This window comes from Dermacentor silvarum, chromosome 1, assembly GCF_013339745.2.
Source record: "Dermacentor silvarum isolate Dsil-2018 chromosome 1, BIME_Dsil_1.4, whole genome shotgun sequence".
NCBI classification, from domain to species: Eukaryota; Metazoa; Arthropoda; class Arachnida; order Ixodida; family Ixodidae; genus Dermacentor; species Dermacentor silvarum.
Window position 1 is genome coordinate 26,981,872 of NC_051154.1, and position 16,519 is coordinate 26,998,390.

At 43.7% G+C, this 16,519-nt stretch overlaps 1 protein-coding gene across 1 annotated transcript in view; it reads right to left on the reverse strand.

The window, feature by feature from the left end:
* The window catches only part of LOC119458685 (TBC1 domain family member 12-like), a 32,039-nt gene that overhangs the window by 7,263 nt on the left and 8,257 nt on the right, over window positions 1-16,519 (reverse strand). Inside the window, exons 2-3 of the mRNA XM_037720548.2 lie at window positions 11,826-11,908; window positions 5,499-5,950 (exon numbers count right to left, since the gene is read on the reverse strand). Coding sequence (XP_037576476.2) covers window positions 5,499-5,950; window positions 11,826-11,908 — 535 coding nt within the window. The remainder of the gene's footprint in view (window positions 1-5,498; window positions 5,951-11,825; window positions 11,909-16,519) is intronic.

The following is a 16,519-nucleotide window of genomic DNA, read 5'->3' on the forward strand; positions in this document are numbered from 1 at the left end:
GTTGGAGGGTGCGTTCAATGCACAGGGTAAAATTTTGAGCAATTTCTTTTTCGCGGCCACCTCTAAAAAAGTCAGCTTGCCCGAAAGGCAAACCATCGTTTCAAATGCACAGACACCACTTTTTTTGCATGCTCACGTTGGTTTCGACGGGAATTCAGGGCGCAGGCTCATTTCCCAAGCGTATCACCCCTGAAGGAAGCCGAACGCCAGGCCGGGGCACACTTGTACCCATTTGAACCAGTGGGTGCCCGGCGGCGGTGGGAATCGAGCTATACGAAGTAACGATAGTAGTTCTATCGGCTGTATAAACTCGTAAACATTCGCTTACTAACTAAATTAACAAGCATCGTGTCACGCACGCACAGGCACGCATCAACATATCACACTCGACCGCGGACACTTGCTGTCAAAACGCTGGTGAGAGGAAGCGTGGCAGCATCAGCGAGCGAAGTGACCTTCGTGCTGTGTATCACTTCAACGCAAACTGAGCGGCGAAAACGGAGCACGCACAAAGTTATAAGCCGTCGTCACACTTAGACTCAACCCCCTACTCAGATCACTTTCAAGATTGGGCATGCGTGGCCGCGCAATATGCAGTTGCTGCGCCACCCCCTCCCCCCGGCCATCATGCGCACGACGGAATACTGCGCATTTCCTCCTCGCTTTCCTTTCTTGATTGCGGGAGATTGAGTCGCGATCGTCGGCGCCGATGGCAAAAGTGCGCCTGGAGTGTCCATATAATTGCTATCGCAATAAAAGTAGGAGATACACGGTACGATTCGGCGTCAGATACGGCGTCCGACAAAATCGTACTCGCTGGACACCATATCAGACGCCAAATCGTACCGTGTCTCTCCTACTTCACGGCAGCAAGTTCAGGCTGCGATCGTTATGCGAGGAAAAGAAAAAACACTCCTTGATTGGAAAAGTGGGGTGGTGCGTTCATTATGCGGGTAAATACGGTACTTTCTCATTAGGAAAAAATGACATTCGTTACATCTGCCCCCATATAGGAATGAGTAAAATTTCAGTATTCATGTTAACCATGGACGAGACTAAAAATTGCTTTGAAACAATTATCCAATGAGCATGTCCCAGTTCTAGAAACCTTGCTGATTCACGTTTCAGAATGCGAGCTATAACATTTTAATTGTCTGAATTATTAAAGCAATAAAAGCCTATGAAGAAATGTACTTTGCATTGCGCACATGGTGTGTCTGCAGGCGGCATTCAGATAGGATTGTGAACAGACATCTATAACAATATCTGGACAATAACACTATTTTCACGGACAACAGTTTCCGTAACTCAAAAGATACCCACCTATGAGTTGCCTCATGTAAAACGATCCACATATCGCTCCTGTGTGACGACGTCCTCAATAAATTCAAGCTTTCAGAGTATTGAAGGCAAAACTTGTTGAATGCCGTCAGTAGCGCGTATTTCGAAGGGAAGTACAATATTCCAATCACAATTGGTTTGAACCTGAAGCGCATCACTGCAAGCTTCCGCCGATGTGCCTGCCGACACTTGGGCTCCTTGGCGAACTTTGCTTTTGCATCAGATTTCTTGATTCGAGCAACGCCTCCCCTCTATAGACCTTTTCACAAACCGACGTTTGAGCAGCGCCATTTGCCGACATGGGCGACGTCTAGCGTCACAACAGGTTATGCCGCCATTTTGGACTGTGCGCCTTGCGAGAGCAGGCCATGTGAACAGACCAGCCGCACTTCGGTTGTGTGATCTTCGCCGTGCATTATTTCTATTGTTTTCTTCCGCTTCGCTTGTCTTGTGCCGCTTGACTTGTTACATGTTTCACGTGCTCGCGTGAGCGCTCAGTGTAGTGTGCCATGGCAACAGCAAGCCCAGCCAGTGGATGTGGTGTTTCGTCGTCGGTAGCGGCGGCAGCCGCGTCTGCTTCGTCGAGACCTGGCGTGCTAATCAGCGATATATTTCATTGTTATTGCTGGGCACATGTGACCGTATCGTCGATTGAATCTGATCACCATTACGTTTCGCGGTTGAGGGTTGCCTCATTTAGCGAAAGCAGGCGCGTACGTAGCTGTCGGGCAATGCTTAGAACCAGGCGCCGGCGGCCCGACGACGCGCGTGTCAGTGGTTGGTAGATATGCGGTGGTTACTAAATACGCTGGCGACGCAACTGAACAGCTCAATCATGCAAAATTTATTGGATCTGGTGCGGTGCAGGGTGCTTATAACCAAATGTCAAAGTATAAGCGTGGCGATCGAGCAGCGCGGTACCTGCAGCGAAACGACGCGTGACAGTGATCACAGATGCCAGCGCAACTGATACAGCCCAGGTGCTAGATTTTTATTTTTAGTATTTATTTATTTATACTTACTGTCAATCCCAATAGAGATTATAACAGGACTTGTTATAAAGATTTGATTGTTTACCTATTTTTTATGTTTATTTACCTTCAATGGCTTTTCTTTCGAATGTCTGAATTTGGAACAAGCTTCGCTCACGGTGAACCTTAACGTAGATCGTGCGCGAAGTTTGTATTGAAGATATCGCGTACGGCAAGAATTGTTCGTGTGCGCTATCTCTGAAGCGAAATAAGCCAATAATATATTGCAGCGTTAGGGCCATCTTTGCTCCTTCTCTTGTTTCCCTTACACCGTCTCACTGTGCTATGTTCATAATAAAGTAATGTCGAGTCTTAACAATTGTCGAATAAATACATGTGCATATGCATGACTGTAAACCACTACTGACCGTGAGTGAAAAGCGCTTAGTGGTCAGCGAAGCGGTCACTGCACGCACATAAGTATTTCACTTGATCGACTGTGCGAATAATTTATTTTTTTTGTTACTGTTATTCTTGCAAGCATGATGCTATTGTCCGCGTACCCATGCGAATACCGTTTTTTACGTTCTTACTTGCGCGGGGTCATTTAGCGCGTTTCTACGCCACACACAGTTAGCGCATTACGGTTCCCGAACTCTAGCACTGGCGCTAGGCCGCGCTGATGAGGTTGACACGTTCGTTTTTGCATTCTCTTGCTACCCAAGCACATAGACAACGCTCAAAGATGGGTGAGCTCGATGCAGCATCACACTGTTGAAATTAATTACCTTTATGGGCAGGGCCGCACAGGGTGCGTGTGAACGCAGAGACAATGTTTTGGTGGACACAGGGTCTGCATACATCTTCTATGGGACACGATTTTTCCAGATCGTTGCGAAGTGTATTTACCGACTAGTTCCCTCGCAGAGTGCTCCAATTTGTCATATATCTGTGTCACACAGCCACTTTTGATAGCGATCGAGACCGATCTGGATCGGAATGTTCGACCGCGATTGTTTCCATTCCGCAGATTGAGCAAAGAAGCCAATCGCGACCAAGGAATTCGACCCATATCGGGCTCGATCATGATCAAAAGAGCGCCATGTGACCCCCGTATTAGGCACTGGTATGAAGTCGTGTTTGAAAGAATAACAAATGTAGCCTCTGCCACTTCATACGAGAAAATATTGCATCGAACAGCTGACAATTCTCGCAACCTATTGGGAAATGTGCCGAAAAGAGTTTACCAATATGCGTTATTTTACTGATGTGTGCATTGGTTCACATTAGACTGAAATGCCAAGTCCTCAGGTGATGCAGGAAACCGGCGAAGCGTGAACATACCAGATAGCGGCAGTGGTCTCGCGGAGTGCTGTGTTGTGGACACACTTATTCCCCAAAATTGTTAATTTCCGCTTGTTGTTTGTGCACCCATAAACTGCACAGTGCTGGCCTGTAGCCTTTTGATGAGTATATATGCCATAATTTTCGAGCGTAAGTCATTCGTGACAAAAATAAACAGAAACATCGAAGGAAAGCTACCACTCTGCAATGCAAGCGCAAGGCAAGCTCACAGTCCAGACTGAACAGGCAACACCCTGACACATACTCTCCACGCCAGGCCGTCGGAAGCGCCCTCGTGAAAACGTCTATAGGGGAGGAGCTGGTTTGTGAAGACTGGGAATAATTAGGTCGGGGAAGTGAACCAGCGTCCATATTTCCCACGAGAAATCAATGTATATTTGTTCTCAAGAATGAAAACAGATCGTCGTCCTCAACATGACGTTCACACGTCGGATTTATCTGCGAGGCATTATTCCTTTCGGCGTAGAATGTGTTTCCATACATAACACTCTCTGCCGTCGTCGCGGCGCGTATGAAATAGTGAACACCAGCATCACGTTTCATCTGGCCGCTGGAGCAGCCGTAGGCAAAGCAGGACCACATAGGAAACTTCTTCCTGTTATGAGACGCCAGAACACATCTTCAAGAAACTTTTCGTTGGAAAAAATCACCACACATCACACGAAACCAACAACATGACCGTAGTAGCAACAGATGAAGCAGCACCACCGAAATGAATACACAAATGAAAGCAGAAGCAAAACCAGAAGCGGCAGAAGTGACAAAAGACGTCCCTGCAGCGCCGCTAGTTCACGTGACCACCACTGCGGCCACCTCCAGAGCAGAGCTGTGAAACTGAAGTAGTATGTCTAAGAACGTTGGCTGCATGCTCACACCTCTATGCAGCAGTGACGTCGCTTCCACCTAAAACCAGAAGCTGGGACTATGCAAGTTCCGCTTGATGCCGGAAGCTGAGGGGGTGAGCGAGGGAGTTGTGTGGAGGAGGAGGGTAGGTTGACGGTACTTAACCGGGTCTGCAAAAACATGTATGAAGAGACTTTAGGCGGGGCCTCTGAGATTGCAATATCAGAGGGTGCACCTAGGGGTCTAGCTTTACCAGCTGCGTGCCGCAGCAAGAGAGAGGTGCGATAAGATAAGAAACAAATGCACGGCGGCGAGAAGACCAGTGGTGCTCGACGGCGTATTCAACACGGGAAATTTGAACTCCTGCACCGAGTGAGTGCAGAACCTGGCGGAAAGCGATATGCTTGGTGCACAACAGTCAGTACTTTTGGTTTCAGAGACAAATCTAGTTTGGTGTATCCACTGGCAGAACAATTTTACTTCGTTATAACGAGGTTTTAAGTACATCGATCTCTATGGAGATTTTAAGGGGAATTACGTTTACTTCATTATATCACGTCTCGATATAACGAGGATCAAGTGTATAACAATTGAAGCTCCTGTATTTTGAATTGGACAAATATTGCTGGTAATTTATCTTTGAGCACATTTCATCATCATTTCCGCACAAAGTAAGCACAAGTGCAACCAATTTACAGCTTGAACCCCCCCATAACAGCTTCAAAAATATTTCAGATGAACCACTAAAGTACCTTACCACCTACAAAATGAAATTTGTGACACTTCCTCAGCTAGCACCTCTCACAGGCCTGCAATAAACACCTTTTGTACTGAGCTCCTTTGTAAACACACAGCAAGTGAACCTTAATATATCACCCAGTAAAACCAACCATGCTTCCATTAATAATAAACATTGACAAAGCAAGACAGAGTGCGAAAACAATGTTGAATTATAAAATGGTGCAGCTGAGCACTCACGTAGCCAATGTCTGGTCGGTAGACCACATAGGCACCGAGGATACAGTGCAGGACATCAAAGTAAGGGCCTGCCTCCTGAAAGATGCCCAGCTGCGGGAATGTGCGTGACACATCCAGTCGGATTAGGTGTGCAGACTGCTCGCGTGTGTGCAGAGCTGAAGGTTCCTCAGGGAGGGCCTCGCTGCGCCAGATTTTACGCGAGCGTGAGGCACAGATTTCATATAGCTCGGGCGTGATGTTTAACTCGTTGCCAATGGCCAGCTTCCAGACACGGCCTCGCACGCTCGGTGGAAGGCCCTGCCACCACAGGTCCCGTGTGCGTCGCTGGCTACGTGCCACTTCCCAACATGGTAGCACCTCTGACACCCAAGTACGTGTGGCTTGTGCCAGCTGTTCCTCCTGCTTCCACTGCTGCTGCATCTGCTTCTTGCGGGCACGGGCATCTTTTAACTCTGCATATGGTGGAACAAGAGCTGCATGAATATAGGCCAGAGAACAGTATACAGCTAAACCTCAATATATATCAGCAGCACTCAACTTTGTTGCATTGAAATACCGCATGTTCTTACAAAAGGATGTACTCTTATATTTGAGAAATGATCCATGCATTTGCTGCACCCCCCTTCCCCTAATGAGCATTTCTGGGACCACGCAATGCACTGTGCTATCTCTGCGGTGTTTTGATGTGGCATACAGAAGCTTTTAAGTCTTTTTTTCAGTTGCTTCCACACGAAAGTGTTGGCAGGAACCTCATCAAATGAAGCATTGGTGACACGAAATACATTCCCAGAAACCTCGTGGCTTGTCCCATCGTGCTTTCCACCTGCACTGGTTTTTGTCGAAGGCACCTGTTAATGCCCCGAGTGTGCGCGCTGCAGACACCACGCACCGAGGCTTTCTGCGCTTTGTGCAAACATTACTGCAATGAGCTGTCGTCATTCCTGTTTGCCATATTGAAAAGTACACAGGCATTATCAATTGCAACATTCCAGTCAAGTTTCAGATGAAAACCTCAGTAGTTGTTATTGTGAAACTTTACACCTTAAAGGCAGCGTGTGTCTGATGATGGCTTCACCTTTGAACAGCATGGTATTGGTGCAGTCTTCTTCAGTTTCCACAGTTGATCGTTAGAGGGAAGCTGGTCAACTAAGCATCGTCATAAAATTCTTATCACGGCAATCTGTAGCTTGTCTTGCTGTGCTTTAGCCTTTGTGTGCACTTATGTATGCCATTTTTCATAGGTAGTGCCTGCTGCTGCGCATTGTACACGGACTCTGCACTTAGTACATACTGTGAGTGCTTATGAAGCCAGCTTTCATTGCTACCGCCTCACACACAGTGTTTATTTGGATATAAGCTGACAACCTATTGCAAAATGACGGAGAAAAAATAAGGGCATAGGCTTAGAATCAAGAATGTAGTTCCAGAGCTGCAATGCTTTATCCTACCATTAACAATACACTTGCCACTACGTCATGCCACCAAAAATCTAAGTAAGGGTGACTGATAAACCTGACTGCTTATCATTACACCAACCATGCCTCATTAAACTCTTTAGTGGGCTAATAGAAAAGCCTTCCTGCTCTGCTGATCTCAAAACCTTCATGGAACCGATGCACTTACATGTTACGATGTAGATGACAATGGCGGATGAACTTTTCATGTGATACACAATCACCCAAAACATTTGTGAATAACGTGGCACAGATAAAAATGTATACCATTTTACTTTTGATGATATTCTGCATGGTTTACATTCGAAAGCACCTTTATTAGTTTCATTTTTCAGAGTACCAGCTTTTATTTGAAGCCAGCTGAGATTCAAATAAGTATGGTAGGTTGCCAAGTGTAGTCCGTCTGCAAACAACTGCACATAATTTAACTATTTGGCCACTATCACTCACGGTACAGTTTCCATTTAATGCCTCGGTTTTTTTTTCACACCAGCAGTAACATTTTGTTACACTGAAATCGTGGATAAACACTTTGATATAGAAGGCTAAGAAATACATGGCACTGAATGGACATTAAGTTATGAAATGTACAATGATTCATTACATTGAGGTTGCATCGAAGTTTACTCTGGAGGGGGAGCTTCAAAAATGAAGCACAGAAATGCAAAACTACCTCTCCCTCAAACTACACTACCCCCTTTGATAGAAGCTGCAAGTAGTGTTTGCTGACCAACAATGAATTTTCTTCTTTTCTTTTTTTCAGTTAAAGCTTGAGTTCACCACCTCCAGGCATAAGGTGCAAATGGACAAGGTTGTTGTCCTTTCGCACTTTATGCCAGAATATGCAAAAACAACTTGCCTCAGTTTCCAATTTAAGTTTTAACACCACCTCCAGCACTGCCAGTCAACCTGCAGATCGCCAAGCAAGTGCAATTCATAACATTTACTCTCTGTTTTGTTGGCTCTTGCACACACTATGTTGTAAAATTTTGGTCCTCGCTCCAAAAAGGGGGAATGGAAGAGGACACACCTTAATTAGCCATTCCACCTGCCAATAGGCTTTCCTGTTTTACAATGAAAAATGTATCGATATCTAATGCTGACAAACAGGGCCAATTCGAGACCTTTAAAGAGACACTAAATGGCAAATATGAAGTCACTCTAAACTAACACATCAGTGCTCGAAATGTTACTTGTACCAAGAAAAAGACGTTTCATAAGAAAATGACGTAAATGTAGGCCAGGATTCGCACTGTCACTATGAAGATATGGTACCAGCACTTGCGACATAACATGTATTGTGTATAAATGGTAATTGCAGTAGGCCAACAATGATAAAGTTATTGCACTGCATTTCAACATAAGAGAAAAGGCAATTTGGTCAATTTCATAGGATTTTCTGACAAGCATACTCAATGATAGTGCAGTTAATTTCCCTGGTTTAGTCGCATTTGTGTCACTGCCTGTTTGGGTTTTGGGTAGACAACAAAAAGGAAGAAAGTGGGGCATACAGTGATGCGCTTCGCTCATAACAGAGCATGGAAGAAAAAAAGTCAGACAAGGTTATGTCAAATCATTCTTGTGACATACAACATGACAAGCAGCACTCCTGCTCAATGTGCTTTCCATGAAGCCATGAAGGAGGAGCCACGATAAAGTTTAGCTTGTCCATCAGGCAGTGCAGTCTCTTAGCTCCCCATGAAGAAGGGGAACTTTTCATTCAGAAGTCACAATAAGTTCCTTGTGGCCACGGAGGGATAAGTGTACATCCTTCAGAAATGTACTATCTGTGGTGCACAGCCCCACTTCATGGGGGGTTGAAAAAAAGCTTCACCAAAAATGACATCTCATTAATCCCTCGCCTGACCCCCAGGAAAGTTTCCCGTATGAAGCCCCCTGTGTGGACAGCCCTATTCAAGGGCGGATTACTACAAGCTATGGTGTTAACAGGAACAAGATATGTCAAGTTCACGCTGATGAAATTTGGTTTTGCAACTGAGATTTTAGTGATGATCAGTGGAAGCAATAGCATAGGTCAAGCAATCTCACACTATGCGGGTGCCATATGCAACAAGGGCACACTTTTGTGCATCAAAAGCTATACTGGGGCCAGATTTTTAGAAAAACTTGCCTCAATTGAACAATGGAATAATGCTTGGTGAATTTGACATAATTGTATGCGAATGAAACTGTCTACGGGACTCTTGTCACCAGATTCAAAGCCACAGGGTGTGCATTGACAGGTCCACTCAAGAGAAAATGCTGGATCGTGCGGTTGGCAAGCACAGGTGCAACAGACAAAACACCTGCAAGTTCTGTATGTGCCAACCTTCATTTGATCTGGAACTTTATGATGTAGCTGTGACACATTGCGACAGTTACACTACGTTCATTCATACTAAGCTAGTGTTCATAAGTTAATCTAATGCTCATAACAGTAAATGACCTCTAGAGAAGTCCTTTTCAAGTACAATAGCATGCATTGGGAGTTAAGATTCTTTTAAAAGGTAAGCCACTCGTGACCTAAATCATAAATAAATAAATAAATTATGGGGTTTTACGTGCCAAAACCAGTTCTGATTATGAGGCACGCCGTAGTGGGGGACTCCGGAAATTTGGACCACCTGGGGTTCTATAACGTGCACCTAAATCTAAGCACACGGGTGTTTTCGTGACCTAAATCGTCTGTTCCTGACCTCTGTTAAACTGAACCATATCTTCATATGAGCTTTTAGAGAGTTTCTGCAGATACTGCAAACAAATTATAATCCAGGTGGGCACAGTGTAAACAAGAGCAGTATTTAGTTACAGTAAAACCGTAGTTGCAGGGAACGTTGATCAGGTACACACTAAGCGATGTACTAATTACAGTTAAACCTGAATATAACGAAATTGACAAATTCCCGAAAAACTTCATTATAAAGAGGCTTTCGTTATATGCAGGTTCGGCACGAAAATTCGAAAAAGAAATGCTTACCATATTTACTCGATTCTAACGCGCCCTCGATTTTAATGCACACCCGTTTTCCATGACCAAAAGAGAGGAAAAAAAATCCTTTACAGTACCGCGCACCTCATACTTTCATACAGAAATACAACTATCGCTCAAGATTTACTCCCAATACACTAAAGTTGCGATGAACAAAAAATTACCAGTTTCGCCCGAAAGGCAAAGCATCGATTGCGACAGCAAATTAGCAGACAGCTATTGATGTAAGGATAGTAGTTTTATCAGCCGTATAAACTTGTAAACATTCACTGTTTAACTAAATTGGTAGACTAATGCCTAAGCACACGTACTACAGCACATGGTCGAGGCTACGGGAGCTAGGCTCGAAGTGCGTAGGAGGCGGCCACATTGAAATGCCGATGGCGATATGGTAGCGCAAATTTAGGGTCGTACTCGATTTTAACGTGCAGGCTATTTTTGGACCCGTTTTATCGGGAGGAGGAAAGGTCACGCCCGCAGCGGCAAGATCGCCGGGTCGAAAGATGCAGGCCTGCCTCGCGCACGCTCGCACGCACACATGCGCTCGCTGTTGCCTCGCAGTCGCCGTGAATTCGAACGTGCCAAGTGCGACGCCGCCGCTTCGCATTCCATCGCGATGGAATGCGAAGCGGCGGAGAAGGTGTTTCTGGTTTCTAATCGCGCAAAAATGACAAAATTTGGGGTGAAATCTCTAGGTTGTCGGCGGGGAAAATTTGTTATTTCGAGGGGATCTCCCGCTGCCACTTCGTTACGTAGTGGTCTGAAATGTACATGTGCTTCTATGGAGTAACGGCGGGGAATAGAAAAACCTCGTTATATCCAGGAATTCGTTATATGGAAGTTCGTTATAAGCAGGTTTAACTGTAACTGACAATAGCAGATGAACTGCTATAGACTTACCGGAGAGAAATAAACTACGTCTTGATTCTCACTCAAACACACATGAATACAAGTTTTATTTGCGAGCAGGCGGTAAAAAAATCTGATTTTCACTTGTCGCCATAGCGGCTTTGCAACGACAACGGCATGTCCAAACTCAGCAAGGCCGTGAGCCAGTTTCTACATCAGGCTCCACTTCTCTGCAAATGCCCTCATGACTGTAAACGTACCCGCCACGTCGGAGATGGTAGGGCCACCACCCACTTCCATGTCGCCGTGAACGACATGGAAGTGCCTAGTAGCTATGGGAGCAGGAAACGCATCATGACTACCATGTTTTGATGTCACTATTGTAGGTTCTGCTGTCCGTGAAAAGTCTGTGCGCCACAATTTTACTATTTATTGTCTGCGTGCACGACATTTTCTTAATTCCAGGCTTGTACGCCCCGAAAAATGAAGTTAATACAACGCACTAACCGTTTGGCATGCAGTAAGTCACTACGGCGTAAGTGGTGAGCCAATACATTAAGTTCAATGGCGACAGGGTGGGAGATTCATCGCAACTATATTTAATCTGGAATTACTTATTAATCAGGTAGGTATTAACGAGGTATTACTGTAACCATGGCTGTCCCTGCTTCACCATCTGGATCATTTCCTGATGCACCTTTCAGGGAAAGGTAGCCTCCCCCCAAAAAAAAAATTCTGGGGTTTTATGTGCTAAAATTACAATTATGACAAATTACAATTAATCTGGAGTCCCCTTCATGGGGACTCCGGATTAATTTTAACCACCTGGGTTCTGTAATGTGCACTCAATGCACCATACACAAGCATTTTTGCATTAAGCCTCCATTAAAATATGGTCGCCGAGAACTAACCTGCGGCCTTGCGCTCAGCAGTGCAGCGCCATAGCCACTGAGCTACAGTGGTGGGTAAAATGGTACCCTTGAAACTAAGGCACAGAGACTCCAGAATGCTCATGATACTAGTCACGTAACTTGCCTTTCTTACGGGCAGCCTTCACCATCTCCTCGTACTCCTGCTTGTGCTTCTGTTCTTCTTCTGGATTCTTGGCAGGTAAATTTCTGCAAGAACAGACATGAAAAGAAATAAATGTAATCGATTCAAGGAAGCATTCCTAATTGATACAGGAACCAAATGTGCACTGACATCATACAAGAGCTGGCGCAGTGTGTTCCTTTATACAGGGTGTCCCAGCTATCATGCACCAAGTTCTATTAAAAAAAAAAAAAAAAAAGTGAAGTTCTCTAGGCAAATGAAACCAACTGTAAGTTATTAGTAGAGACCGGATTTTAGGCAAATACCTTTTTTGTTCCTTGCGGAGCTCCTATCGCCCCACTTTGATATATGAGCATGAATTGGAGGTTAAGAAGGGCTTTTATAATGTTTTTATAGTGCCTATAAATGCCTATTTTGGCGTTTGTGCCTAAATGCCTATAAATGCCTATAAATGCCTATTTTCAATATCGGCGCATATATGAACACTATTTAGCCTCAAATTTCGTTTTCAAGTGCAGTTAGGGACAATTATTCATGTTACCGGGCAACATTGACTGTTCGGAACTCTATGGGGTTCATCCTAGTCATCTAGTTGAACCAACTTTCGGAAAACAACCCCTAGCTGCAGGAAATGGGACGCGCCGCGGTTGGCGAATGCGAAACCGCGGAGAGCCATCAGGGGAAAGGAGAGTAAAGAGCAAAAGAAGAAAGAAAAATGTGATGTGCACGCGGCTTTTGTTTTGTTTGTAATTTACTTTTTAAGGTGTTCACTGCCGTCGAGCATTCCTTCTCAGCGTACAAGACCATTTTCAGTGACAAGAGGAACAATTTTGAATCCAAAAATTTGGAGATGGTGGTAGTTTACTATTGTTTCCACAATCTTCCCAGTGATTCTTAGACTACGTTCCGCGTGCTCTCCAAACAGATTTCTTCAAGCACGTGCACTTCAAATGGGCGGAAGTGTATTTGGCAGTGTTGGGGCGTTTTGCCTATACAATTCCGATAATGTCATTGTATATGAGAAAATTGCCAGAGTTGCACCTAACAGTCCTCATGTAAGAACATGTTAATTTCTTAATAAATTGTAGTCTCTCTTGCATTTATTATTTGTCTGTGTTTGTTATGTCTTAATTAAACTGCGTCAGGCAGGCATAAAGTAGCGCTTTTTTTAATCAGTATTCCCAGCTTTCAAGTATTCTTTTTCATGCTTGTTTCACTTAATAATGCAACGCTCAGTACAGTGGCCATTGAACATGAATATGAGCAGTGTGCTTGTTGAATTATGCCAAATGATGGTCATTAGTCCAGCAGTTTTATGGGACAATTGCACGGCTATGTTCAACTGCTGGCACCTTTGTGCCATCATAAACAATAACATTTCTTGGTTTTCTGTCATAGATACATTATTTGCATTTATGTAAAAATTTATTGTGCCTATATTTACGAAGTTGGAGCCCTAAAACGTTGCTTTGCATGCCTATTTTTGGCGTCTAAAACACGCTTTTTTAATGCTTAAAGATCCGGCCTCTAGTTATTAACATCCTAGCTTATTAGCTTCCGGTATTTTGTGTTTGACCTAATAAGCTTTTATTAAGTTCTTTTCTTCCTCTGTGTTTGGTGCTCGTGTTCAGCGCGATTGACAGCAAATAGTAGTAGTAGTCAGTAGTGCCACTGTTGGAACTGCACATCTACACTTATGGCAATAGTGTCGTAGACAAAACTACTGTCAATCCTGTGGAAAAACGAGGACTTATATAAAATTGTCAGCGCGCAGCACGATGTTTGGTAACTCAAAAAGCAAAACAGCAAGCTGGACTTTCTGCTGTGCTGTTGTGAATCGTAGTTAAAATGTGGTATTTCATAAAGTCCTTTTCTTTGTGCTCAATTTTAGCAGCGTCCACTTTTGTTTACGAAAGAGGACTTAATACCACATAGTGCCATAAAGAAAGGACCAAGCTTTATCCCGAGCAGCCCAAAATGCACGCATGCCACACAAACACACAAATAAGAATTTCAATATTTTTGAAAGATCCTTTTAGCACATTTTATCCTTAGGCAAAATGCTTCCAGCACTGCCAAGATCGCCCGTCATAGTTTTCTGTTTCTTACAAGACATTCTAATGCACAGGTAAAAAATTCTTGTACGCAAGACTTCTGTGCATACTTTTCTCTAAAAGTTTAGCGCTCGTAATCTCTCTGCATGTGCTAATAGTCTGGCATGAATGTCTCTTAATTATTGAGGTGTTCAATTAATGAGAAAGCCCAAGTTGAGAAAGCCCGAGGTGAGCAAGTCCAAGTGAGCCCGGCTGAGTAAATTTTGGTTAGTCAGAGTTCAGGTGAGCCCTAAGCAAAAATTATAATATGCGAGTGAGTATGAGTGAGTTCAGTTCGTTTTGCCGACCTATTGTGCCACGTGAAGCAAGACTGCTGCGGTATTTAGCACAAACTCTCCTTATTCATCGTTCAGAAACATCAATGTCCTCACCCGTTTTTTTTGTTTGTTTTTAAAGCAGAAAACCTAGCGGGATGTCAATTTCTAGCTTCTTTCATTGCTACAGAATAGAAGTCTGAAGTTGTAATTTATTTAATACAACGTGAATATGAGGGCTCTTTCCGAAAAAGAAAAACGTGCAGAAAGAGCACAAAGAAAAAGGAGGGGGATCCAGCAAGTAGATGTGCGGCTGGGGGTCGCATTGTTGTGATCTTAACACCCGGATCTACGTTGCATCCTTAAGGCCAATTCTTAATAGTTCCATTCGGATACCATAAGGCACAACAGTTCTTGCAGTGTACAGGAAAAAAACACTGACTGCAAATCGAGACTCGTCTGAATAATTGTGGTTCAGCAGGACCGCAGTTCTTGTGCAGATGATCAAGTTACTGAGTCAACACACAGAAGAGGTCACTTATGCACAATAGTTACCAGCCATCAAGTAACAATGTCTCGTCTTAAGCAGCCTATAGAATCCCTCTCTATATTTATATGAAGAAATACCGTGAAATTGACAGTGAATCAGATGTGATCGTAAACAAGCCTTGTGTTGCCAGACAGACATGAAACTTTTCATTTTACAACTTTTTTCTTTCAGAAATTGTGAGTATTAGATATTCGATTAGATATTTGACGGTCGTTTTTGTTCAATATTCGTATTCAATTAGAAAATTTCACCATTCAAATGGCTCTATAAATTCCTACAGCAGCCATGGACCTCCCACTTCCTAACAAAACCTACGCATGCGCCATGCGAACAAGTAAACAGCACTGTGCAGCTTGTCACCCCCATAAGGCAAGATAAAGTTTACTGTGCCGAAACGGTTCAGTGTTGTGAACCAGTTCACAAAACATAAAATTCTATTTCTCCAAACCGAGATTGAACCAGAACGAAATCAGAGTGCGTTGAACCCTAACTGTAGTAGGCGACTGTCGATTTCAGTGTCCCAAAAGTCTGGTGGTGGCGACTTGGCTTAGTCGGACCACAGTCGGCAAGCCAACATATAGATCCTAATCCTTCAATAACACTGATGGCACGGCTGCGTTTTTGCAGTGGTACAAATCACGTGTACGCCATTTATTGTTATTCCCGTACCCTTATTGGCATTGCAAGATGCTGACAAGCCATCACATTCTGCAGGAGACCCTTTGCTGGCTCAGTAGTGGCACCCCGCTTGCACTTCTTTCACATAGACCCGATTGTCATTTTTTTTTATTGCGATATCTGCATGCGTGCTTGTAACGAATATCAGATATAACAAAGTTATTTTCATGGTTGATGCAACTTCATTATAATGAGGTTCAACTGTACTTCCAGCAGACATGTCAACACTGCGCATTAGAACACATTTGAAAGATCAATTTTTATTCTTTGCAGAGTGCTATGTTGTGCATGACTTTCTTTCGCGTTAAAAAGAAAGCCGGCAAAATGTAAAAAAGGCAGCCAAGCTTTCTTCTGCTAGCATGCCACACCAGTGGTGCTCTGAAATATGCTGCAAGGGAACTTAAGACACTCCACACATAATCTGGCAGATGCATCACTTCACAGGGTGTTTATCTTGGTATGGACATAAAAGTTGCTGCAAGCGTTGCATTTAAGCGCACATATTCTGACAACGCTAAGTACAGTGCCAAAGCTAAGTTATCAAAAAATCGCATTGAATTATCGATTTGCTGCGTAATACAAACACCAACACGAACATGAATCTAGCAGCTGCCTCAAAGAAAGGTGACATGTCATATTTTTGGCTGAAATAGTCCATTACATAAAGAGAATTACCATATTTGCACATAAGTAGCGCACCTTCAATATAACGTGAGCGGAGGACTCTTGGCCTCATAGAAAACGAAAAAAATATATATACAGTTAAACCTCAATATAACGAAATTCTCGATATAACAAAGTATTAATTTTCTATAACTTCTTGTCCATCAACACCATTTATTTAGAACCTCAATGTAGCGAAGTGTGTTTTTCGCCAAGATTTCAATACAGTCAACTTCCATTAATTCGACCCCGACGAGACCAACAAAACTGATCGAATTATACGGCAGGCCGAATTAAACAAGATGCAGCAAAAATGCCAACGCACACAGCCGATTCATTCGACAGTAGTCGCCCGATTCTAGCACGCCTCCGAATCAAACACGCGTCCACTTATACCAGTCCAAAGTAGAACACTAA